The sequence below is a fragment of the Schistocerca cancellata genome, chromosome 5, assembly GCF_023864275.1.
Source record: "Schistocerca cancellata isolate TAMUIC-IGC-003103 chromosome 5, iqSchCanc2.1, whole genome shotgun sequence".
Classification (NCBI taxonomy): Eukaryota; Metazoa; Arthropoda; class Insecta; order Orthoptera; family Acrididae; genus Schistocerca; species Schistocerca cancellata.
The window spans coordinates 239,797,271-239,824,004 of record NC_064630.1 but is presented as its reverse complement, the minus strand read 5'-3'; the positions used below and the strand labels follow the sequence as shown (position 1 = coordinate 239,824,004).

The window sequence follows — 26,734 nt, the reverse complement described above, 5'->3', positions numbered from 1 at the left end:
CTGTGTAAAGGTTAGCAAAAGAAACCATGTCAGTTTTAAATCGTCTAACTTCACAGAAATACTTCGGGAAAATAAATGTGACTCTTCAGTGTGGACACTGCACTCTTCTGCTCAATGAGCAATAACCTGTACGGGACACCAGTCGGCACACACTTACCCCTTTGGGGATGCGGTAGCCACTCAGCACCAGGTTGTCAACCACACACCGTCGAACGTTGAATGGCGCGATGGGCTTCAGCCTGGAACGCAAACAAGGCACTGTATCACAGCAGTGCAAGACACAGCAAGGACTCGTGTAATTTGTCAGATGTGTGTGGCTACCAAACCGATCATCAAAATTTCGTCCTTATGGGAGCTTACGTTCAGTGTTTTCATTACGAAAAAAGAAGCTCATTTTAGGAATAAAGAATGTTGTAGGCACATGATGGTCATTTGGTGTGTTTACCACTGCTAGAAGTTAAAGTACTTGGATCCGGAGACCTTATTAAGTCTGCATTTATGCAGACTAAAGCTGCAAATGAAGATTTGTACCAAAGCCAGGGATTCGAACCTGGGTCTCTTGCTAACAGCAACGCAACGCTGGCACAGCAGCTTTCCACAACTGCGTGGACCACTCTAGCGCATCTCACTCTCCAATCCAAATTCCCAGGCACACCGCAATTCACTTACTAGAGGGTGGCCAAATGGAGATTGCAGACAGCGTAACAAGAGAACGTGCACGTGCAACTAATCCACGTCTTTCGGAAGCTGAGAAAGGTCGTATCATTCGTACGACAAACAACATACTGATTGGTCGCACAGACATTTGTCAGTGATCCTGGAAAGAGTGATGAAAGCATGGTCTCGGGACAACAGTGTGGCAAGAAAGACTAGTCCAAGAGAAGACTGTTAGACTGTCTCTGACGTATAGACGGATGACAACAGCTGTACTTCCAGCAGGGCTTGCAGGTACAGTGTCAGCAGGAACAGGAGTGAACAGATTACTGTAAGCCTGGCTGACACCTCGATTTCCCATGTCATTTACCGCTGACACCTCACCACAGAGAGCAGGGACTCGCATAATATGTAGCCCAACACAACTCGGGCAATGAAACATTCTGTGGTGTTCAGCGACGAGACTTCGTGGCGGTTAAGTTTAATGCCAACCAGTCCATAGATGATATGGGAGATATCACTGGAAACAGCGGTTCTGGAAACCCATCTTTTTCCAACTACTGGTATCATGGTGTGGGGGGGGGGGGTATTAGGTACGAGATGAGTACCAATTTGGTAATTGTTGAAAGAACGCTGAAAGCTCACCAGTGTGTGCCAATAACACTAGTCAACAACCATTTTGCATCTGGGATGTGGTACATCAACTAGTATGCATTTTGGTGTCTAGAATCCGAATATACCTTTGAGTTCTTAAAGGTTTTTTTATTTTTCATATTCATTATTTTGCTTTTTGCTGTTCTTCTGTTTTGACGTTGAATTGTTGGTTTTTGTTTTGCAGAAGAGGGCTAGAAGATCTACAAATCGTCAGTAAATGGTTCAAAATGGTTCAAATGGCTCTAAGCACTATGAGACTTAACATCTGAGGTCATCAGTCCCCTAGACTTACAACTACTTAAACCTAACTAACCTAAGGGCATCACACACATCCATGCCCCGAGGCAGGATTCGAACCTGCGACCGTAGCAGCAGTGCGGTTACGGACTGTCAGTAAATGGTTGGTGTGGTAAACCAGTGGTGTGAAAGAGATCCTCAATGAGTGTTTCCTGTGAAAGATAGTGCAAACTTTTTGTGTTTAAAACTTACACTAAGAACAATGGCAACTAGAAAATCTCGTTGCTGTCCAAACCACCTCGATAACTTTTGTTATGTGTGTGGGAAATTCACTCAAAAAGCCCAAGAAAAACCGATCACTGATTTGGTTAAGAAGGCATAATAATTGTATTTTGATTGTCCTGTTGGTGATCAACATAAAAATTTTGCACCTCATATTGCCTGCATAGCCTGTACCACAACCTTAACCGAATGGTTGAAAGGAAAACGCCGAGCCGTGCCATTCGCTGTTCTGACGGTGTGATGTGAGCCTAATGACCATTATTTAGACCGTTACTTCTGTATTACAAATATTTAGGGACATTCAAGCAAAACTAGACATAAAATAAAGTATCCAAATGTATCTTCAGTGCACTTGCCTGTGCCCCATGATGAGGCGTTGCCTGTTCCTGTCTGTAACTTGAAAGCCACGGAACCAGACACCATATCAAGTGAATTAGAAAGTCTTGAACATACAGAAGAGTACTGCCCTCAATATTATGACACTTCGCCTCAGCTCTTTAATCAAAAGGAACTGGACGATTTGGTTCGCGATGTAAAACTTTCGAAACAGCAAGCTGAACTCTTGGGGTCTAGACTGCAACAACTGAACCTTGTAGCTCAAGGGACAAAAATTTCCTGTTTCAGATCAAGGGGTGCTTACTTCGCTCAATATTTCGATATGCGGAACTCAATGTGTGTATTAGAGGTGTCAATGGTCTGATGATGCAGCTAGGTGCACAACATAATCCACAAGAGTAGCGAATATTTATTTACTCCAGTAAAACTAGCTTGCAAGCAGTACTACTGCATAATGGCAATGCATTTCCATCGGTACCTCTGGCTTACGCAGTAGACATGAAAGAAACTTACGAAACCATGGCTTTGCTGCTAGAGGCAATCAAATATAAGGATTATGAATGGCAGTTCTGCTGTGGTTTAAAAGTTGTTGCACTCCTTACAGGTTTACAGCCTGGACTCAAGAAATACTGCTGCTTTTTGTGCCTTTGGGACAGCCGTGACACTAAGAACCACTATGCAGTCAAGGAATGACCTATAAAGTAGTCATATGTTCCTGGAAACGTAAATGTGAACAGTACCCCATGGCTTGAGCCCAATAAAATCATTTAGCTCCCCTTCATATCAAGAACTTTGTAAAAGCTCTGGAAAAGAAGATGAGGCCCTCAATCCCTAAAAGAAAAGTTTCCCGAATTAAGTGAGGAAAAGCTGAAAGAGGATATATTTGTTGGACCATAAATAAGAAAACTGCTGAAAGATCCAACCTTTGATACCAAACTCACAGATATTGGGTAACAGAAAAGACAAAAACTATGCTACCGCTGTTAATGATCTGTTGGATAACTATCAGAACATGGTGTGTAGAATGTCGCTTAAAATTCACTTTTTACGTTCTCACTTTGGTTTCTTCCCTGAAAATTTGGGAGCCGTAAACGATGAGCATGATGAACGCTTTTACCAACACACCGTTATCAATGCCATTGGAACCCTTCGATGATGGGTGACTACTGCTGGGATCTTGTTAGGGAGAGTGATGAAACGGCAAACAAAAGAAGAGCTCCGTCGTAGCATTTTTCAAAAACCAAAGACGATTATAGGTGAAAATATCTTCTGAACTAATTTGGACAAAATGGTTCAAATGGCTCTGAGCGCTATGGGACTTAACTTCTGAGGCCATCAGTCCGCTAGAACTTAGAACTACTTAAACTTAACTAACCCAAGGACATCACACACATCCATGACCGAGGCAGGATTCGAAGCTGCGACCGCAGCAGCAGCGCGGTTCCGGACTAAAGCGCCTAGAATCGCTCGGCCACAGCGGCCGGCTACTGGATGAGTTGGTACAAGATGAGTTGTGGAAACTAGGTGAACGCAGATGGCGAGGCAGGGTGCATGTCTTTCTGGGATTTCAAGGGACTTGGAACAAAGCATAGATCCAGGCCACGTTGGCGTAGTTTAGGATGGTGCCGATGAGGGATTTATAGGTGAGGATAATGGTAGAAGGATGTGGACCCAAGATGCGGCCTGTTAGAACTTTTAGTAGTTTCTGGTTTTGCGCTGGATGGCCACCTATACAGGGTGAAAAGTGTGTAAACGGAAAAATTCTGGGAGGTTGCAGGAGACGTCAAAACAAATATTTTTCCCTAATGTCATTTTTCCTATGAGGATTACTTACACAGGTGGAGGCCGTGTTACGCCCTTCAGTTGACAGAAGGCGTATTACGCTCTTCAGTTGTAGGCAACTGCTGTCCATCAGTGTAGTAGTGTATTGTCTCTGTTTATTAATGGAGCGATACACCTGGAGTGAGTACACTGATATGGTTGGTGCGTGCTACGTAGCGCACCACAACGGACGAGCTGCACAGCGACTTTATCAACAACAATATCCTAATCGCCGTATCCCGCATAATACGACTTTTGCTGCTGTGTACCAACGTCTGCGTGAGACCGGTTCATTTAGCAGATTACCTGGACAGGGACGCCGTCACACGATGAGAACGCTGCGATTTGAGGAAGCTGTCTTGCAGCATGTGGGGCGGGATCCTTCAGTCAGCACTCGTGCAATTGCACGTAACATGGGGACGAATCAGAAGAATATAAGAACAGTCCTTCGAGAGCAGTTGTTACTTCCATTCCACTTACAGCGTGTCCACAACCTGATCCCAGTTGCTTATCCACCCAGAGCACATTTTCGCAGTGGTACCTGGAACAGTGTGAAATGCATCCTACATTTCCATCCGCTGTGTTGTTTACCGATGAAACAACGTTCGGGCGTGATGGAGTCTTCAACACGCACAATTCACATGTTTGGAGTGATGATAACCCACATGCCACAGTTACTAGTGCTCATCAAGGGCGGTTCTTCGTTAATGTGTGGGTCGGTGTTGTTGGGGACTGTTTAATTGGGCCGTATCTGCTACCTAGGCCATTAAATGGCAGGCACTATTACAATTTTCTCGCCAGAGCATTGCCAGAATTGCTGTTAAGACGTCCCGCTCCCTACAAGACAACGCATGTGGTTCCAACATGACGGGGCGCCGGCACATTTCAGTCGTCGTGTGCGTCGATTCCTGGACCGACGGTTCCCAGAAACGTGGATTGGCAGAGGTGGTCCTGTACCATGGCCTGCTCGATCCCCAGATGTGTCCCCTCTAGATTTTTTTGTGTGGGGAGAGATGCACAACCTTGTTTACGCAACTCCTGTTGCATCAGAAGAGGATCTGTTTGGCCGGATAGTAGCAGCAGCAGGAATAGATCAAGATACTCCTGGGGTTTTTGCCCGTGGCAGACAGAACATGATCCGACGGTGTAACCTTTGTTTACATGTCAATGACTGAAGGATCCCGCCCCACATGCTGCAAGACAGCTTCCTCAAATTGCAGCGTTCTCACCGTGCAACGGCGTCCCTGTCCAGGTAATCTGCTAAATGAACCGGTCTCACGCAGAAGTTGGTACACAGCAGCAAAGGTCGTATTATGCGGGATACGGCGATTAGGATATTGTTGTTGATAAAGTCGCTGTGGAGCTCGTCCGTTGTGGTGCGCTACGTAGCACGCACCAACCATATCAGTGTACTCACTCCAGGTGTATCGCTCCATTAATAAACAGAGACAATACACTACTACACTGATGGACAGCAGTTGCCTACAACTGAAGAGCGTAATACGCCTTCTATCAACTGAAGGGCGTAACACGGCCTCCACCGGTGTAAGTAATCCTCATACGAAAAAATGACATTAGGGAAAAATAAGTAATTTTTGAAAATCTACTGTAATTGAAATTGGGTGGTGATAATGTGCTGTCTCTTGGACATAAAAAATTTGAAAAGTGTTTGTTGGTTTAATTAATTTGCCGCCAGAGAAATCTTCCTCTACCGGTTTAAATACTACTCATAGGTGACACTAGGGAAAATATATGTTTTGATGTCCCCTACAACCTCCCACAGTTTGTTGGTTTAAATACTTTTCACCCTGCATACCGGCCGCGTGGAACGCTATGGCCGCCCTACCCAGCGCAGGGCTGCCGCGGTGCCCCTAATGGCTAACAAGTCCATCTCCTTTGACGGGAGTTCACCCTTCGTGGCGCCCGATGCCAGAGAATTAATAAATTAAAACGTCATGCCTGATGTGGCAATTTTACTGCATAAAAAGTGGAAACGTAGTAAGCCATACAATTTTTTCCTTTCATCATTTTGTGAGGGCTGTCAAAGAGAAAAAGTTTCGTGAAGGTTTGAAATTCTGTGTAAATTTTGTTAAAAGTCACTCAGTACTCTCATTCTCAAGTACCAGATGAATCAAGTCTGGCATATGCGTGTTCTGAGCTATACTGGAGTTACTCCGGACATGGAACGGGTTCTTTCGGATGTCCTGAAGAGAACAAGGTGCAGCCAACTTGCAGATGGCTGCTTACGTCGGTACCAGTGTCGTGTGTCAATTGGATGGGAAGATATTCTCTCTGGTTTAGAGCGGCTATCAGAAGTGGTAAAGGCTGCCAGTCTTGATTACGAGACAAAACCAGAGCACACTATTTACAGCATAGTGAACAGAATAGATTCCGGACCTCTGGTACAGAGTTGAGTGGAGGGCCGACTCAATACCGTTACTCCCAAATCCTACAAAAAGAAACCAAAAATATATCTATTCAGAAATGCAGATAAAAATTCGCTTGCCGCCTTCCTGAGAGACAATCTGCACTCCTTCCAAATTAAACAGATGTGGCTTGAATTAAAAGAAATAATATCGACACCAATTTAGAAGTTTATAGCCAATAAATTAGCAAACAATGGATCTGATCCCCCGTTGTACAAAGAAAAAAAAAAGGTCAGAACACTGATGCAGAAACAATGAAACGAACATGCCAAATGTAAGCGAACGCAAAATCCCCAAGAATCGCGATCATTTACAAAAGGTCGAAATTTAGCGCGGACTTCAATGCGAGACGCTTATAATAGTTTACACAACGAAGTTCTCTATCGAAACTTCACGGAAAATCCAAAGAGATTCTGGTCGTACGTAAAGTTGACCACTAAATTGGGGGCCCACATCAATATCATTGATAAGTAGCAGGATTAGTGAATATATATTGTGTTCGAACAGTATGAATTACCTGGAAGAGAGCCGTCTATTGTCACACACTCAACACGGATTTATAAAATACCGTTTCTGTAAAATGCAACTAGCTCTTTACTCACACGAAGTGTTGAGTGCTACTGACAAGGGATTTCAAATTGTTTCCGTATTTCTAGATTTCCAGAAATATTTTGACACCGTAACTCACAAGGGGCTTGTAATCAAACAGCTTGCTTACGGAATATCGTCTCAAATATGTGACTGGACTCGTGATTTCCTGTCAGAAAGGTCACAGTTCCTAGTAGTTGACGGTAAGTCACTGAGTACAGGAGAAGTGATTCCTGGGGTACTCCAAGATAGTGTTCAGGTCCTCTGCTGTTCCTTACCTATATAAACAATTTAGGGGAAAATCTGAGAAACCTGCTTAGGTTGTTTGCAAATGATGCTGCTATTTATCACCTAGTAAAGTCATCAGAAGATCAAAATAAATTGCAAAACGATTTAGATAAGATATCTGCATACTGAGAAAATTGGCAGTTGACCACAGATAATGAAAAGTTTGAGGTCATCTACACGAGTGCTAAAAGGAAACTGTTCAACTTCGGTTACATGATAAATCAGTCAAATTTAAAGGCCGTAAACTCAATTAAATACCTAGAATTATAACTACAAACAACTTAGTTCGAAAGAACACATAGAAAATGCTATGGGGAAGGCGAATCAAAGACCACGTTTCATTGGAAGAACTCTTAGGAGATGCAACAGATATTCTAAAGAAGGTATACATTACGCTTCTCCGTTCTCTTTTGTAGTACTGCGGGGCGGTGTTGGATCTTTAATAGGTGGGGTTAACGGAGTACATTGAGAATACTCAAAGAAGAGCAGCATGTTTTGCATTATCGAGAAATAAAGGGACAGATTGTCACGGGCCTGATACAGGATTTGGTGTGGACATCATTAAAACAAAAGTCCTGTGACGAAATCTTCTCACGACATTTCATTCACAAACTTTCTCCTCCCAATGCGAAAATATTTTGTTGACGCCGACCTACGTAGGGAGAAACGATAATCATAATAAAATAAGGGAAACCAGAGCTCGCACGGGAAGATATAGGTGTTAATTTTTGTCTTGCGCTGTTCGAGAGCGGGATAATAGAGAATTGATCGGAAGGTGGCTCAATGAAACATCTGACAGGCATTGAAGTGTGATTCGCAAAGTATCCATGTAGATGGAGATGTAGAAGTACACTTCTTTCTCACCCAGCACTCCAACTCCTTAAGCAGGTAGGCGGTTCTTAACTCCAAAGCGATTCTTTGTAGGCAGTAAGTGATATATGTACCAAATTTGATTGCAATCGGTCAAGTGATCAAGAAAGAGATGCGGAACATACGTACACACATACATATATACATACATACATACACATATACATTCTGGGTGGTTATAATTACAGTGCAGATAGCCACGGAGGTCCAATGTGGGCTATAGTTATGATGTGGCAGCGAAACTTGGTACACGTGCTAATCTCTTAATGTGGAACCATTGTAAGCTGGAAAAACATTAGTTCCAACTGTGGCCGCAAGCTGTAAACTGTTTGGAAATCCACGCTGTTGTGTAACATGCCATAACGTGAGTGACCAATATGGCTATCAAGAAGAGAGACCTTGAGCTGTAAGCGAAAGTGTTTTATGTGAACGGCAGCAATGACAGTGCTGCATTGAGAGAGTATCGCCGACTGAAGGGTCTAAAGAGAAGCCTGATGTCACAAAATGGTTTCAAGAAGATGACAATGAAATTCAGAAACACGAGTGAGAGTGGTGTGGCACCTGGAAGAGGAAGGCGCCCTATCCCAGAGATTGTAATTGGCGAGGTTGCTGTTCCTTTTACTGACCACGCTACACGTTACCTGTGTGGCGCTAGTGCAGTGTCACGAGTGCTGTCCATACCATGACCAACAGTACGGTGTATTTTATACTGGTACCCATACAAGATACAGACGGTGAAGCAGTTGAAACCTCATGACCAGCAACTGTAATTTTTCCTCCTATCTACGTGATTATGTAACTCTCAATTCGTTCGAGCAATCAATCATTCATGATAGGAAACACAGTCATAGCTCAGTCACTCCAAAATGATTCTGAAATTTTACTTGTTAGAATGAAATCAGGCGATGATTCTTCTTCTCTGCAGGCTCGTGCTTTGCGGCAGTCTGCTAATCTGTGCAAATAAAATACCTCGTAATTTTGGGAGCGTTGTATAATCAGTCAGGAAACCTCAGATCAAGCGGATATTTGGCTTTGATGAAGTTTAACCTTCCGAAGAAGTAATGGAGCTCTTGGAGTATTAAATGCAGGTTCGTATCCGGTCTTTCGGAAGTCCCTTCTGATTAACAACTACGCAATATATCGATAAATATCATTAATTCTCAAATGTCACATACACACCTTTTTTATGAAGGAGCAATATATATATATATATATATATATATATATATATATATATATATATATATATATATATATTTCCTTTTTAATCGTACAGTTCGTATCAGTTGTCTTCTGTGATAAATCTCAATCAGATTACAGTTCTACCAGACCAAGCTCAGGCTAATCGGCACGTAGACAATCTCGGAAGCCCCCTTTCTTTTTTCTAACAACCATCAGAGAGAGTACTACAAAGAATACTTATGCGCTCATGGCATAGCTGTTGTATGAACTACTTTTCGCATGGATTCTGCGAGTATGAAGATAGAAAATTTGTAAACGTCATTCTAGGGTAGAATTGTATCAAAATAATTCATCGAATATAAAGAGATATTACACAACAACTTTCTGAATTTGCTCTTCGATCTCTGGCACGGATCGAAGTTGATGACATGTGAGCGGGCAACATTCTATGAAGTGAAGAGGCACATTTGACGCTACAGGGTGCAGTGAAGACACATAACTACCAAATTTGGGGTACTATTAAACAGTGTGTTGTGCACAAAGAGCCACCGCTCTCACTGTATGTCACTGTGTGGTGTTAGATTCAAAGGACTCTTATTCTCTGTCTGTTCTTCTTCGAAGGGAATATGTTCAGGGGGCCTATCAGGTGGACCGTGACGTCTGCAGGTTACCGAGACCTCCCTGTACAGCATGTGATTCCTGTTTTCGAAGATCACAGCCGTATGGCAACCGCTGTTTTCAAATGGTTCAAATGGCTCTGAGCACTATGGGACTCAACTGCTGAGGTCATTAGTCCCCTAGAACTTAGAACTAGTTAAACCTAACTAACCTAAGGACATCACAAACATCCATGCCCGAGGCAGGATTCGAACCTGCGACCGTAGCGGTCTTGCGGTTCCAGACTGCAGCGCCTTTAACCGCACGGCCACTTCCGCCGGCCAACCGCTGTTTTCATGCACGGTGGGCAACACCTCATGTCGCTCACCAAATGGAAGATCTGCTTCATGTAACCCTCCACGAGCGTGTTACCTCCAGAGGCTTTTTGGATGCTTGGTCTCCAACGTTACTGTTTGCATCCATGTGACTATTGGCCCTGGGAATTTCTAAAAGAACGTGCTTGCTAGGGAGACTTTCGGTCTGCACACGATCTGAAGTCAGTATAGAAGAATATGTTGCACAGATTCTACCGGAACTGCTACGAGTAGGTGCTGATTACGTCGTTTCACGTATGCAGTATCTTGTCGATGTCTCCGGTGGTCACATCGTACAAACTGTGTAAGCGGCGGTTAATAATAAAATCAGCATTATGCCTTTCGCACTTGCTTACCTTTTCTGTCCATGTACAATTACTAATACATTACATACGGAAACATTTATACACATCTTTCTTGCAATCACGGCGCCAGATTTGCACCGAGCGGCCAAAATTGGAACTATTTTTTTCCGCCCTTAAATCGGTTTTACATTAACGCGTTAGAATATCTACCGACTTTCGTTGCTATACGACAATTACTACAGACGCTGGACAAATATGAGCAGCTGCCTCTATTTATAACGACCCACCACGCACAAGGACATACTGAAAATTAATGAGTCCGAATTTTTCATTTGAAAATTCTTAAGGTTTTGTAAATAAAACAAACATTATAAACATTCTACGTCTATATTCTTCATGCCTGCATATTTACAGCCTTCTGCCGCTAGCGGGCTCTTAATCGTAGCGTGTAACATGGCGACGTGTTATGTAGCTATGTCGGTGCGTAATAAACAGCGTGCTGTAATCGAGCTTCGAATTCCAAGCATTCCACCTGACGTGGAGCACCGTGTTTTGCAGCCTGACAGAGCCAGACCACACATGAGCGCTAGCTACTACATCTGCAACAATGGGATGCCTTCGGTTAACTGTCATCGATCATCCTCTAAAACAGTCCCGGCATGGCCCCATCCGATTATCATCTGTTTGCGTAACTTAAAGCAAACCTTCTAGGATCTCACTTTGACAGTGATGAAGCAGTAGAAGTAGAAGTGAGGTTGTGGCTTCGTCAACAAAGTCAAATATTATACAGGGGCGGTGTCAAAGAACTGGTTTCTTGATGGGAAAAATGTGCACGCCCCCGGGGTGACTGTGTTGAGAAATAAATGTGGAGAAATTAAGCATGAAGATGTCGAATGTTAATAATGCTTTTATTTGAAAAAGCTTTAAAAGTTTTCGTATTAAAAATTCGGCGGCGTCACTTTTGAGTACACCCTCGTGCATTTCTGTCACTTGTGTGGATTCAAGGGATTTTCGTAATTTATATATAGTGGGGTTTTGTTCACTAATTGGGAATGGAATGGCTCTGAGCACTATGGGACTCAACTGCTGTGGTCATAAGTCCCCTAGAACTTAGAATTACTTAAACCTAACTAACCTAAGGACAGCACACAACACCCAGCCATCACGAGGCAGAGAAAATCCCTGACCCCGCCGGGAATCGAACCCGGGAACCCGGGCGTGGGAAGCGAGAACGCTACCGCACGACCACGAGATGCGGGCGAATTGGGAATGAGACTTTCACAGTCAGTATGGTATCGAAACGAATTCTTTCCGGATTCAATGTGACTAAATGTAACTTAATCGTAGTTCTGCTTTAAACATCTAGGCAAATTCAAGGTCAAAATTCAGCAGTTTAATATCTTAACAACCGGTTTCGTTACAACTTCCAAGAAATTGCAGTTAGAAGAAAAACACCATGCTAAAATTTTCGTCCGAAATTTTAAAAATACTTGTGTCACGTAACTGATGTAAGAAATGTAAGAGTAACAAACTCCCACAACTTTGACATCACAATTTACACAATATGCGAAAAAAACCAAGTGTGCTCTCTTCATTACCCGTGTTCAGCTTAGAATTACGATTGTGAATACAAGTTGCGTATAATAACTATATTAAAGTGTGTTTCCTTCAGCCGTTTTCGGCTATGATGTGGAGCTCAGTCTTTGTTAGTTTTTTCTTGGTAGAAGGAGGGATTTACTCCGTCTGGCTTGCCTTCCTCAACTTCCTGTGGTTTGTCGTCTCTGCCAGTGGACTCCGATGTATGATTTGTTGTCGACAACAGGTCCACACAGCATGTGAATGAGAGTCTACTTCGGTGGAATGCTTTCTAGATCTGACCAGACCGGAAGACTATGCAGGTTGGCTAGCAGCTACATCTATCTCCCGCAAGCTACTTTACGATGAGTGGTGGAGGGTATGTTGTGCACCAGTGTTAGTTCCCCCTTTTCCTAATCCAGTCGCGTGTGGTTCGTGGGAAGAACGATTCCGGATAAGCCTCCGTGAGTGCTCGAATCTCTCCGAATTTATCTTCATGGTCTTTTCGCAGGATACACGTAGAAGGAAGCAATATATTTGTTTACTCTTCTAGGAACGTCCCGTTCTCGGAACGTAAACAGTAGACAATACCGTGGCGCAGAACGCCTGTCTTGCAGTGTCAGCCACTATAGTTGGCATAGAATGTAGCTCTCTGTGACGTTTTCGCACTTACAAAATGAACCTGGAACGAAACATGTTGCACTTCTTTCGATCTTCTTTATTTTTGGTACAGATCCCATGCTGACTACGAACAATATTCCAGTATTGGTCGAACGAGTGTTTTGTAAGCTACTTCTTATTTGGATGTACTGCATTTCCTGAGGATTCTTCCAATGGAGCAGTGTGGAATCTACCTTAATGCGACTAATTTTATGTGGTTATCCTATTTGAAATGGCTCTGTGCAGATACTCTTACATTGTTCTATCGTGTATTCATGCAACAAAGCCTCTTTCTATGTCTTCACAAAAGGTAAATTTATGTTGAGGATCAATTACCACTCCCTGCATTGGTCCACTGCAGGTCTTCCTGCATTTAGCTACAATTTTCTAGCGTTGCCACGTCTGTCTACACAACACTATTACCCGCGAAAAACCTTTTGAAACTTGCGACGCTATCGGCTAGATCATATATACAGAGGGCTCCAAAAAATGTATCCACTGTTTAAAAGTCCATAACTTGCAAACTAATCGACGGAGTTGTCTCATTTTTGGTGAAGTGTAGCTTAAAGGCCAACTTAAAGATATCACTGTAGGTGTTCGAAATGGTCACCAATAACATCCACACACAAACGATACCGCCGAACTGCAGCACGAACTACTGACTGCAACGTGTTCAGTTGGATGTTTGCACATTAATGTACGATGTGTTCTCGAAGTTCATCTAATGTGTGTGGCTTCTGTCGATAAACGACGTCCTTTAGTGTTCCCCACAGGTAAAAATCCAGAGGAGTTAGGTCTGGGGAACGTGGTGGATACTCCACAGCACCTCTACGACCTATCCATCTTCCTGGTAGATTTTCGTCGAGATACGCCCTAACACGATTTTGGTAGTGGACTGGGGCACCATCTTGTTGAAAGTAAACTCTGCCGTCTCCATGCAAGTCTCGGATGGCAGGTAAAATGGAAGTCTGAAGCTTCTGAAGGTACACCTCACCGGTAACTGCGCCGTCAAAGAAGAATGGTCCAATCAAGCCACGGTAAAACAACCCACACTACACATTTACTCTTGGCAAGTTCACGGCTTTGTCTACATGGACTTTCGGATTTTCCGCTGCCCAGTAGATGCAATTGTGGCAATTTACTGTACCATTGAGTTTGATCTATGCCTCATCAGACCACACAATCATCTCTGCAAACTCTTCATCGTTGCGCACCATGTTAATAAACCACTCGCAGTAGTCCATTCTACGATCTGGGTCGTCCTCGTTCATTGCGTGTAGCAATCGTGGGATGTAGCACTTCCACTTTGCTGTCTTCAAAATTCGCCGAACACTTGAGCGACTGACTCCAGTATCACGGGCACACTGTCTCACAGACTTCTTGTGGTGAGCGAGTGAATTGTTGTAACACACGACGGGAGTTAGGTGGACTGGAATCGTTAAATGTGTCGGTGACTTTATTTGATACTCATTTCACCATTGCCGTTGAACCTCATTAATGTTTTCGTACTTAAAATTCCGCTTTAAAACTGACTTCCTTTCATCGAAGGTAAGGCTTGCGCCAGCCATGTTTACTCGAGTAACTAGGTGCAACTAAGAACAAAACACTGACTATCTGGCGACTGTCATCTGACAAAACAAAACAGCCGAATACAACGCTTGTCTGGCGATTGCCGGAACTACAAACTATTACACTACCAAAGATGAGACAACTCCGTCAATTAGTTTGCCAGTTATGGACTTTTAAACCGTGGGTACATTTTTTTGGACCCCTCTGTATATATATAGTATGAAAGGTAATGGTCCTATAACAATCCCTTGGGACAAACTCAAAGTTACTTTCACATCTAATTTCTAGAATTCCTGGTCATTTTCGAGGCCGTTTTTTTGTGGTACTTTATGCTCCAAAAGTTAGGTGAGAAATTTTGAATTTGACGCTCGTAACACGACAGAACTGTCATGCTAACCGTGCAACTCCACAATAGTCGAATGCCTCGTAATAAAATCATTTGAAGAGTTCCAACTTAATAGTCCACTTGCCAAAGTTACGTTTGTCTCGTTATAATAACTGAAATCTAGGAAATGTGACCCGCATAGAATTACTGATGTAATCAGTAGTTCTGTATTTAGGCTGACTGGTTAGCAATGGTGATGCCACTCGGCACGTTCACTTGAAGATACAGCGGCAGATTGCATCTTTCCAGTGATAGTGTCAGCTGTACACAGCTTTTTGTGGTGAGCACACTAATGCTGGTCACGCACCTCATGGCTTCCCTGAAGCACGCCCTGAGGTAGCGGCACTCCTCCAGCTTGCTGGCCGTCAGCGGCTGACTCTGCGACTCTGGCAGCTGGCCGTGCACCTCCTCAAACAGCCGCTGCTGGGCCTCGGGGTTCTTGGACAGGTAGTACAGGCAGGCCGCCGCCGCGTTGGAAGTCTGGAAGAGTATCAAGACGTGAGAGCTCCAGACCAAACACTAGCGGAGGAAATTACTGCTCGCTAAACCATATAGAGACTAATTAATTTAGATAGACCCCCTTCAGTTGTGGGAGTACTAATGATTTATTCCATCCACGACCGCTTTCAGGTTGCCGACATACCCTCTTCAGGTGTACAAAACTGTGACATAAAAAGAAAAAGAGGGAAGAAATATAATACAACGTATCTAAAGAACCAGAAGACGAGACTAATGAAACAAGGCGACTCTCTTGTAGTATTTGGTCATGCGTAATTTGCGGTTGGGCCATTCAGTACAAGGACTCCAAATCACTGCATCTTAGGCGGAATTAGGGAAAAAACAGGAGAGGGGCTAATAATCGAATGAACATAAAAATGTGACGTGCGGACGAGTAGGACAAAAGAGAAAGAAACCTAAACCCAACAGTGTGCTCACACTATCCGTCGTAGGGTTGCTGCACGGTACGAACGCCAACCACGACTGAGTGGAGAGCCACAGCAGAGATCAAATGGTTCAAATCGTTCAAATGGCTCTGAGCACTATGGGACTTAACATCTGTGGTCATCAGTCCCCTAGAACTTAGAACTACTTAAACCTAACTAACCTAAGGACATCACACACATCCATGCCCGAGGCAGGATTGGAACCTGCGACCGTAGCAGTCGCGCGGTTCCGGACTGAGCGCCTAGAACCGTTCGGTCACCGTTGCCGGTACACCAGCGATCCAGATGCGTTGTGCAGCGCAGCCACCAACCATGTACAAGCAAGAAAACTAAAGTCGTTATAAGTCTGAACTGATTCGTCCAAGTGCTTACAATACTTCATTTAAAAGGACAATAGAATATAATTCAGCAGTGGAAGGACCTCAAGCTAGATAGCTGTGACATGTAATTACATGTGACAAGGCAATGGTACATCGGCAAAACGAATGAACAAGAGGTAAGTAACTGTGAAAACAGTGGTGAAAAATAATGTTAACACAGACCATGCTAAGTAAATCGTCATATGTATGATACAGTGTGTGCGCAAGTGACGTAAAGTAGAATAAAAGAACATTAAAGATCTAAAAAGCGATTATAGCTACGTGAACAGCTAATTGACAAAAGAAGATGAAAACCCTTAACGGACTACATTATACAAATTCTGATAATAATTGTTAAGACTGTTTTTCCTGTTTCTTATCCCTTGTTTATTAATTGTGCCTCTGTACCACTGCCTTGTTGCCAAAACGTCATGTATTGTTACAGGTCTGAGGATTATTTACCCTAACGGCCTGCCACAACTCGCTTATATTCTGTTATTCTTTCAAATACAGTATTGTAAGCGTTTGGACCAGTCCGTCCCGATTTTCCTCATCTTCGCTAATAACGACGTCAGTTTACTTGCTTGTACACCACTGGCGCCTGAGACGCACCGCACATCCAGACTTGCGTCGTGTCCCCCCGACTCAGTCGTGGTTGGCATTCACATTGTGCGGCTGTCCAACGGTGGACGACGTTAAGTACAGTGTTTTCTGTTTCTTCTCCTTTCTCCTACCCGCCCGGACGGTACATGTTTAGTTCAGGTTGATTGTTAGTATTTCTCCTCTTTTTTTCTAGTTCCGCTCAAGCTGCAGTGATTTGGAGGCATTTCACTGAGCGGCCTGACCTCCTACTACACGTGACGAAATACAAAAAGTGGACCGCCTTGTTTCATTGTCTGCTCTTCTGATTTTTCTCTCCTCTCCTTCGTATCTTAAACTTTTATACACCTGAAGGTGGGATTTTAACATCCCGAAACCCGTTGAATAAATCTTTAGTACAACTGAAACTTAATTAATCATACCGCTCGGTTGCGGATGTCCCACATAACAAATCTAATTCATGCTGCGACTGTTAGCTACTACCATTGTCTACAAACTGCTGGCGATTAAAGTCGCAGCGCCGCAGTGTTGTGACAAAACGACGGTGCAACCGTGTCTGTAGCGCCACAGGCTGTAAGAACGGCGAACATCTACATCTATACCTACATCAACATCTAAATCTACATGTCTGCTTTGCAATTCACACTTATGCGTTTGAAAGGCTGTTCATATTACCAATTTCTATTCCTCGATTGTTCCACTCTCGAATAGTATGTGGTGAAAATTAACACTTAAATCTATCTGTTTTAGTTCTAATCTCTGCCCCCCTTTTCGTTTCTTCCTCTCCTCCCTCCTTGTTTTTCCCCCTCCTCCAGGTCCCCCCCCCCCCCATCTGCCTTTGGCTCGGGAGTGCCATATTTGTGCCGCCATTTTCGTGCAGTGTTTTACAGTGTGTGTTTTTCCAGTGAATGTTCCGTGTTGTGTCTTTTGGGAAGTGTAGCGAACAGCCATCATACTGTCGCTGGGTGTGATTTTTTATCTCTTGCGAACAGAAACCAGACTGTCGCCATGTTTTTTTAATTGTGTGTCTACTATGTTACTTGTCTGATTCCTGTGTATTTTATCAACATTGCCAACCCCTTTTGCTTTCTGTTTTAACTTTCCGCATTTTTACGCCATTTTACACTTTAAGTCACCATTTTATCGCCTGTTTTTCCTTGTTTCTTTCTTCTTCCTTTTTTTTTAAAAAAAAAGTCTGTAGGCTGTAGAGCAGCGTACTAAGCTGCTGCCAGCCCGCCCCCTTTGGGGGGAATTGAAAATCAATAAAGAAAAAAAATTCTAATGTCTCTTAATTTAGTCAAGTAGGAATCAACAAAATATCGTCACATTCGGAGGAGATAGTTGCTGATTGTAACTTCGTGAAAAGATCTCGCAGCAGTGAAAAATGTTTTTGTATTAATGACTGGCGCCTCAAATCGCGTATCATAGCTGAGACAGTTTCTCCCTTATTCCGCGATAATACAAAACGAGCCACCCTTTTTCTGAACTTCTGAAATGCCTTCTGTCAATTCTGTCTCGTGTGGTAATACCAGTATCCCATACTACGCAGCAGTACTCACAAAGACGCAGAGAAGCTTAGTGTAAGCGATATACACTGCGGTAACAGAAGTCATGGGATACCTCCTAAAATCGTGTAGGACCTCCTTTTGCCCGGTGTAGTGCAGTAGCTCGGCGTGGCATGGACTGGAAAACTCCTTGAAGTTCCCTCCAGAAATATAGAGGCATCCTGCCTCCATAGGTGTCCATAATTGCGAATGTGTTGCCGGTGCAGGATTTTATGCGCGAACTGACCTTTCGATTACGCCTCATAAATGTTCAGTGGGCTACATGTAGGGCGATCTGGATGGCCAAATAATTTGCTTTAAGTGTCCAAAATGTTCTTCAAACCAATCGCGAACAATTGTGGCCCGGTGGCATGGTGCAGTGTCGTCCCAAAAATTCCATCGCTGAATGGGTCTCCAAGTAGCCGAACATAACCTTTTCCGGTCAATAATGTGTTCGGTTTGGCTAGAGGATCCAGTCCATTCCATGTAAACACAGTCCATGCCGTTATGGAGCCATAACCAGCTTGTACAGTGCGTTGTTGAAACTTACGTCCATGGCTTCGTGCTTTCTGCACCACCCTCGAATCCTCCTTTAGCTCTTACCAACTGACATTGGGACTCATCTGAACAGGATACGGTTTTCTAGTAGTCTAGGGTCCAACCGATATGGTCACGAGTAAAAAAGAGGCGCTGCAGTTCTTGTGCTGTTAGCAAAGGCACTCGCGTCGGTCGTCTAAGGCCATAGCCCATTAACGCCAGATTTCGCCGCACTGTCCTAAGGGATCTGTTCGTCGTACGTCCCACATTGATTTCTGAGGCTATTTCAGGCACCGATGCTTGTCTGTTAGCACTGACAACACTACGCAGACGCCGCTGATCTCCGTCATTAAGTGAAGGCTGTCGGTCACTGTGTTGTCCGTGGTGAGAGGGAATGTCTGAAAATGGTATTCGAGGCACTCTTTTTGACACCGCAGATCTCGGAATATTGAATTCTCTAAGGATTTCAGAAGTGGAATGTCTCACGTGTCTAGCTACACCTACCATTCCGCATTTAGAGTCTGTTAATTCCCGTCTTACGACCATAATCACGGCAGAAACCTTTCGACATGAACCACCTGAGTACTGCTCCACCAATGCACTGCATTTTTATACGTTGTGTATGCGGTACTACTGTCGTATGTGTACATGCATATCGCTATGCAAGACTTTTGTCACTGCAGTGTATGTTTCAAAATCATAGTGGCACTTTTGTGGTTTCGCTTGACGATGCAGCGGAGATGGGCACATCGACAGTGGGCTACTAAATGACAACACTGGGCACAGGAGTCACTCTTTCCGGCGAATTGCGATTCGGCGTCCAGCATCACGATGAACGTATTCGTGCGTAGAACAGCCAAGGAGAGCGAACATTTTCTGAGAGCATTATTTGTTGTTATATTATCTCAGCGACTGACGTCATCGTATGGGCTGCCACAGAGCACGCACCACTGTGTAATCGGTGCAGCGGACTATACATTCTCGACGTGGTAACGCAGGTGTTTATGGCTTTTTCATGTCATGCTTGACATTGTTTTTGACAAGATAATGCAACACCAAATTATTTCCATCCTGTCCCAGTCCATCTCAGTACAGTGCGTGTTCATCGGATACCATGGTCAGTAGGTACTCAAACACTTAACACATTTGGCCTTGGGTTTCCGGTATCATGATGCGCTCCCATTTGTCAGCCACGAGGAGACATGAAGTCCACGAATTCTGTCTTCTGCCTTATTTGAGCAGTTTTAAATTTTGACTCACATACAGGATCGTCTATGTCATCGCTATCGACTACAGTTTCTTCTCCTAACACGTCATCAGACAAGTCCTCCAAATCGTAGAGGCCTTCACTGTTTTCTTCCCACTATCTGCTCTCGTTTCTACGTTTAACTTTAGAATTCCCCTTGCACTCTTTTAATCTCACCAAAGGCTGCTTGGCTTTTCTATATGCTGAGTCAGTCGCACGCAATTACCATTTCTTTATCAATTTCTTCACACCTTGCCTGTAGCCATTTCACCTTGGCTGTCCAGAATTACCTATTTATATCATTCCTAAGAAATCTAAATTTATATTTATACACTGATCGGTCAGAACATTATGACAGACGATTTACACACGTCCATGAGATAGCAGTGTCACCTAGAGAAGAACTACTACTAGTCTGACACAAGCACGGTCTGTTGGTGAGCGTGATGTCCATGTGTAGAACTGGGAAGGCGCGCAATCTATTTAGCCAGGGTTCGCATTTGGGAGGACGACGGTTTAATCCAGCCATCTTGATTTAGGTTTCCGTGATTTCCCTAGATCACTCCAGACAAATGCCGAGATGGTTCCTTCGAAAGGGCAGGCCGACTTCTTTCCCCGTCCTTCCAAAATGAGACCGATGACCTTGCTGTTTGGTCTCTTCCCCAAACAACCCAATCCAACCCCCATATGACAAGGGGAGACCACAGCGTAGGGGTCATAGATTTACTGCAGACTTTATACACCTTCAGTATGCCATTTAAACAACTTACTGTGCAAGTAGTAATGTGCACTACTCTGGCAAAAAAAAAAAAAAAAAAAAGGTTCAAATGGCTCTGAGCACTATGGGACTTAAATGCTGTGGTCATCAGTCCTCTAGAACTTTGAACTACTCAAAACTAACTAACCTAAGGACATCACACACATCCATGCCCGAGGCAGGATTCGAACCTGCGACCGAAGTAGTCGCGCGGTTTCAGACTGTAGCGCCTAGAACCGCACGGCCACTCCGGCCGGCCACTACTGTGGCAATTCTGAAAAATTCGCAAAAGAAGTTTCACGCGTCTATTATGTAACTGATGTGTCTGTGCGTAGGTGACAGATATAAGAGTTCTTGGTGGTCAAGTGGTTAGCGTTCCAGTTTCATAAGACAAACGAATATGAAGCGGCAGTTGGACCCCCACTTTAACTTAAATATTAATCTGCATTGTTTTCATCACTGGTCATATTTTTTAATTTATATGACATTTGATAGGTAATATAATTTAGAAAAACCATGTGCACATGCATAACTTTTACTGAATTTCATGCTATTTGACTACTTACTGTTTTTAATTAAGTTTAATTATTAGAACAAACATATTTATAATCATCGACAAGTAAATGAAGAAACGCATAGAGTTTTCCTGGAAACGTATGCCTGTCACGATTTCGGAAATTCCTTAGACATGCAATCTGGTAAGGTACCCGGAACTACTTTGCACGTCGACGCTTCGAGGTGCAGATTCAAATGGTTCAAATGGCTGTAAGCACTACGGGACTTAACATCTGAGGTCATCAGTCCACTAGACTTAGAACTACTTAAACCTAACTAACCTAAGGACAGCACACACATCCATGCCCGAGGTAGGATTCGAACCTAGGACCCTAGCAGCAACGCGGTTCCGGACTGAAGTGCCTAGAACCGCTCGACCACAGCGGCCGGCCGACCTGCAGACATAGATGCAGGCACTATTGGCAGTTAAACTGCCTAGCGGTGAGATTTTGCTAATGTAGCAACAATGAATAGTACAAGTACAAATGTTTTGAATATCAAAGAATTTACACTTATATTACAAAAATCAAGGTTCGAGCAGGAGCCGAACCGTAACCTCATACACGTTCATCTTACGAAGCGGGTAGTTTAACCAACATGAACTCTACCTTCCGGCAGCTATGCACCGATACATCAGTTACACAATAGACGCGCAAAACTTCTCTTGCGAGTTTCTCGGCATTGTCAGAGTAGCGCACCTTGCTACTTGCACACTATGTTGTTTTAATGGCCTGCTAAAGGTGTACAAGGTTTGAAGTAAATCCCAACGTCATGGACTTGTCTTGTGTGTTTGACCGAGTGCAAATTGTGATGGCTCGGAGGCTCAACACGAGCAATTTGGAAACTGCACGACTTGTAGGGTGTTCGAGAAGTGCTGTGGTGAGCGTCTTTAACATGTGGTGAAACCAAGGCGAAACCACGTCCAGATGTGGGCTGGGCGACCACACTTCATTACAGTTGTCGGACGTCGTAAGCTGGGAAAACTGGTAAAACAGGACAGACGGCGATCGGCGGCGGAACTAATATCAGACTTTAATGCTGAGCAGAGTAAAAGTGTGTCTGAGCACTCCTAACGATCGGACCCAGCAGCCGACGACTCATGCGTGTGCCAATGTTAACACCACGACAGTTGGAACTACGATTGACCGTCGGAACTGAACGTTGGCGGGTTTAAATGGTCTGATGAATCCAGATACCTTCTTCATCAAGTCGATGTGAGGACGCGAATCCGTCGTCTTATGAGGTGCATTCAAGTTCTATGCTCTCCGATTTTTTTCTAATTAACTACTCACCCGAAATCGATGAAACTGGCGTTACTTCTCGACGTAATCGCCCTGCAGACGTACACAATTTTCACAACGCTGACGCCATGATTCCATAGCAGCGGCGAAGGCTTCTTTAGGAGTCTGTTTTGACCACTGGAAAATCGCTGAGGCAATAGCAGCATGGCTGGTGAATGTGCGGCCACGGAGAGTGTCTTTCATTGTTGGCAAAAGCCAAAAGTCACTAGGAGCCAGGTCAGGTGAGTAGGGAGCATGAGGAATCACTTCAAAGTTGTTATCACGAAGAAACTGTTGCGTAACGTTAGCTCGATGTGCGGGTGCGTTGTATTGGTGAAACAGCACACGCGCAGCCCTTCCCGGACGTTTTTGTTGCAGTGCAGGAAGGAATTTGTTCTTCAAAACATTTTCGTAGGATGCACCTGTTACCGTAGTGCCCTTTGGAACGCAATGGGTAAGGATTACACCCTCGCTGTACCAGAACATGGACACCATCATTTTTTCAGCACTGGCAGTTACCCGAAATTTTTTTGGTGGCGGTGAATCTGTGTGCTTCCATTGAGCTGACTGGCGCTTTGTTTCTGGATTGAAAAATGGCATCCACGTCTCATCCATTGTCACAACCGATGAGAAGAAAGTCCCATTCATGCTGTCGTTGCGTGTCAAAATTGCTCGGCAACATGCCACACGGGCAGCCATGTGGTTGTCCGTAAGCATTTGTGGCACCCACCTGGATGACACTTTTCGCATTTTCAGGTCGTCATGCAGGATTGTGCGCACAGAACCCACAGAAATGCCAACTCTGGAGGCGATCTGTTCAACAGTCATTCGGCGATCCTCCAAAACAATTCTCTCCACTTTCTCGATCATGTCGTCAGACCGGCTTGTGCGAGCCCGCGGTTGTTTCGGTTTGTTGTCACACGATGTTCTGCCTTCATTAAACTCTCGCACCCACGAACGCACTTTCAACACATCCATAACTCCATCACCACAGGTCTCCTTCAACTGTCGATGAATTTCAATTGGTTTCACACCACGCAAATTCAGAAAACGAATGATTGCACGCTGTTCAAGTAAGGAAAACGTCGCCATTTTAAGTATTTAAAACAGTTCTCATTCTCGCCACTGGCGGTAAAATTCCATCTGCCGTATGGTGCTGCCATCTCTGGGACGTATTGGCAACGAACGCGGCATTATTTTAAAACAATGCACATGTTTCTATCTCTTTCCAGTCCGGAGAAAAAAAAATCGGAGGCCTTAGAACTTGAATGCACCTCGTACAGGGTACACCTGTACTGTGTAGCGGAAACAAGCTGGCGGCGGCTCTGGGGAATATTCACTTGGGCGTCCATGGGTACAGTGGAGTTCGTGCAAGGCACCATGGCAGCCAATCGTAGACTCGTTGCTTACCATGTTCACCCCTTCATAATAATTGTGTTTCCAAGAAGTGACATTGTTCAACAATAATGCGCCATGTCACAATTCTGGGAGTGTGATGGAGTGGTTTGAGGAACACAGTGGCGAGTTCCAGTTGATGTTCTGGCCCCCATCTCGTCAGGTCTGAACCCAGTGGAACACATCTGGGATGTGATTTAACATAGTGTCAGAGCTCATCGTCCCCTCCCCGAATTCACGGGAATTAGGTGACTTGTGTGTGCAGATGTGGTGACAGCGCGCTCCAGGGACCTACCAAGGCCTCATTGCTCCCTTGCCATGACCCGTCGCAGCTTTTATCCGGGTCAAAGGTGGACACGCCAGCTATTAGGTTCGCAGTCATAATGTTATAGCTGGTCAGAGTATCTTATATTTTTTATTTATTTATTTTACATATATATTAATATTTCCGTATTCTGTGTCTTTCCCTGAACAGCTCTGTACTTCCTTCTTTCGTCTATTAATTGAAGTATTTCATCTGCTACCCAAGGTTTCTTCGAAGTTACCTTCCTTGTACCTATGATTGTCTGTCCAACATCTGTGATTGTTCTTTTTGGAGATGTCTACTCCTCTTTACACGAGTTACCTAGTCAGGAGTTACTTATCGCAATGTCCACACCATTAGGGAACTTCAAACGCGTCTCATCACTCCTCTCTACAACGGTATCCTGTTTTCGTCCATACTGATTCTTTCGGACGATTGTCTTAAACTTCTGTTTACTTTTCATCATTAATAAATTGTGATCTGTGTGTACATACGCACTTCGATACCACTTACAGTTCAATATCTGTTTTTGGAATCTCTGTCGGTCCATTATGCAATCTAGCTGGAACCTCCCCGTGTTTCTCAGTTATTTCCAAGTACACCTCCTGCTCTTGGGGTTCTTAAACAGAGTATTCGCTATTACCGACTGAATTCAGTTAGTATTTCTACTCTCTCATTCCTAACGCGAAGCCATATTTTCCAGTAACACTTTCTTTTATTCCTTCCCCTGCAACCTCGTTCCTCTTCCATGACAATTTGATTTCCATTTCCCTTTACATACTTAATTACCAGTTTAGTATCTTCAAATCCTTTATCACTTCATCTACTGCTTTCGATGTCGACATATATACCTGAACTATCGTTGATGGTGTTGGTTTGCTGTCGAGTCTACAGTTCACAGGAACTCACTCTCGTTATGAGTCCTATGCAAGTTATACCATTTTCTGTTGCTGTTGATATCAACGTGTATTCGTCTGACCAGAAATCCCTGTCTTCTTTCCATTTCACTTCACTGATCTCAATTACATCTATAATGAGCCTTTGTATTTTCCTTTTCAGATTTTGTAACTCGCTTTCTCTGTTTACTACTCTGACCGACAGGAATACTGAAGGCAGAGACGACGAACGAGTCAAGCTGGCAGAAAATACGAGAGACTAGCATCGAGATGGTAGTAAGTATGAACGAGCTCACCAATTTTCGGTGTCAGGAGACAAAGCCTTTGGAAGGCACCTGTACTTGATATCCCCTCCACGCTCACACCCCTACCCTAACTCACATGAATTACAACTAGCACACACGCACACATGCACACCAACCACCCACCGTGTCGACGCCGGCGAACATCATGTCCAGTGCCATGACGCATGCGACTCCAGGGTCGTCGTTCTGGAGCAGCAGTCTTTCCAGCACACTCGACTCGCCCGTGCAGTTCTCGCCCTTGGCCTTGATGCGGTCCATGGCGGTGTTTATATGTCTCATCGATGTCCTGAAAGATTTCAATATTTTAGCGTTGCTTGTGAGTACTTGGATCTACAGTTTATACTCTTGTCCTGTACCAGCGTACATCACGTTTAATTTTTGTGATTTGGCGAAGTTTGATATTGGGTGTAACTGATCGATTACAGCTTTTAAAGCTTAGCAGAATTGAGTCACCCAGCCACATACAGCCTGACATCCACTTTTGATAAATATTCAGCTCCAGAGGACGCAAACTTTTCTGCACTGCAGGTACCATATCATCCCAGTTTTATTTTCCATTTACTCCTTTACCATATAATACTGTGTTCTATGCGTAATCCAGACCGTGGTAAATGAGGCACAAGTGAAATGTTGTGGATGCGGTGAAATGATTTTGACTATATTAGGTGGTTGATGAACATCCACTTCAGGGAGAGAAACTTTAACGATGACACATTTAATTGTAAAAATGGGGTTCTCCCTTGAGCAAACACAAATACTTTTTTAACACCCATACAAATTTTGGTGCAGCTTTACTGTTGTCGGACAGAAACCTGTTCCGATAATAAAATATTTAAAAGCAAACACGGACATAAAGTAAGCTTCAACCACAAAATGGATTGTTTACTGAACTTTACAGACGGCAACAACCAGGTAACTATATTATTGCAAACTTAATCGTCCACCCACATGGCTTCCTCGCAAATAATAAAGGCATTATAAAATTTCTTTGACGTATTCCCGAGATGGCTTCACATCTATCGATTTAGTTGCTTTACGAATGACATGTCGAGCTCTGTGTATTAGAAAACATTGGATCCAGTCAAAAATTTGGAAATTCTATTACTCGATAAGCTCATATTTCGTTCTTTACGTGACACTGCGGAACTCTATCGAAAGACTCCTGAAAGTCAAGAAACACGATACCCACCTGGTCGAATAGTTTTCTTC

The 26,734-nt window shown here is 43.8% G+C and overlaps 1 protein-coding gene across 1 annotated transcript in view; it reads right to left on the bottom strand.

The window, feature by feature from the left end:
- Window positions 1-26,734, bottom strand: part of LOC126187449 (probable cytochrome P450 301a1, mitochondrial) — a 196,356-nt gene that overhangs the window by 39,574 nt on the left and 130,048 nt on the right. The window contains exons 8-10 of the mRNA XM_049928534.1: window positions 25,649-25,811; window positions 15,111-15,283; window positions 158-239 (exon numbers count right to left, since the gene is read on the bottom strand). Of these exons, the coding sequence (XP_049784491.1) occupies window positions 158-239; window positions 15,111-15,283; window positions 25,649-25,811 (418 nt within the window). The remainder of the gene's footprint in view (window positions 1-157; window positions 240-15,110; window positions 15,284-25,648; window positions 25,812-26,734) is intronic.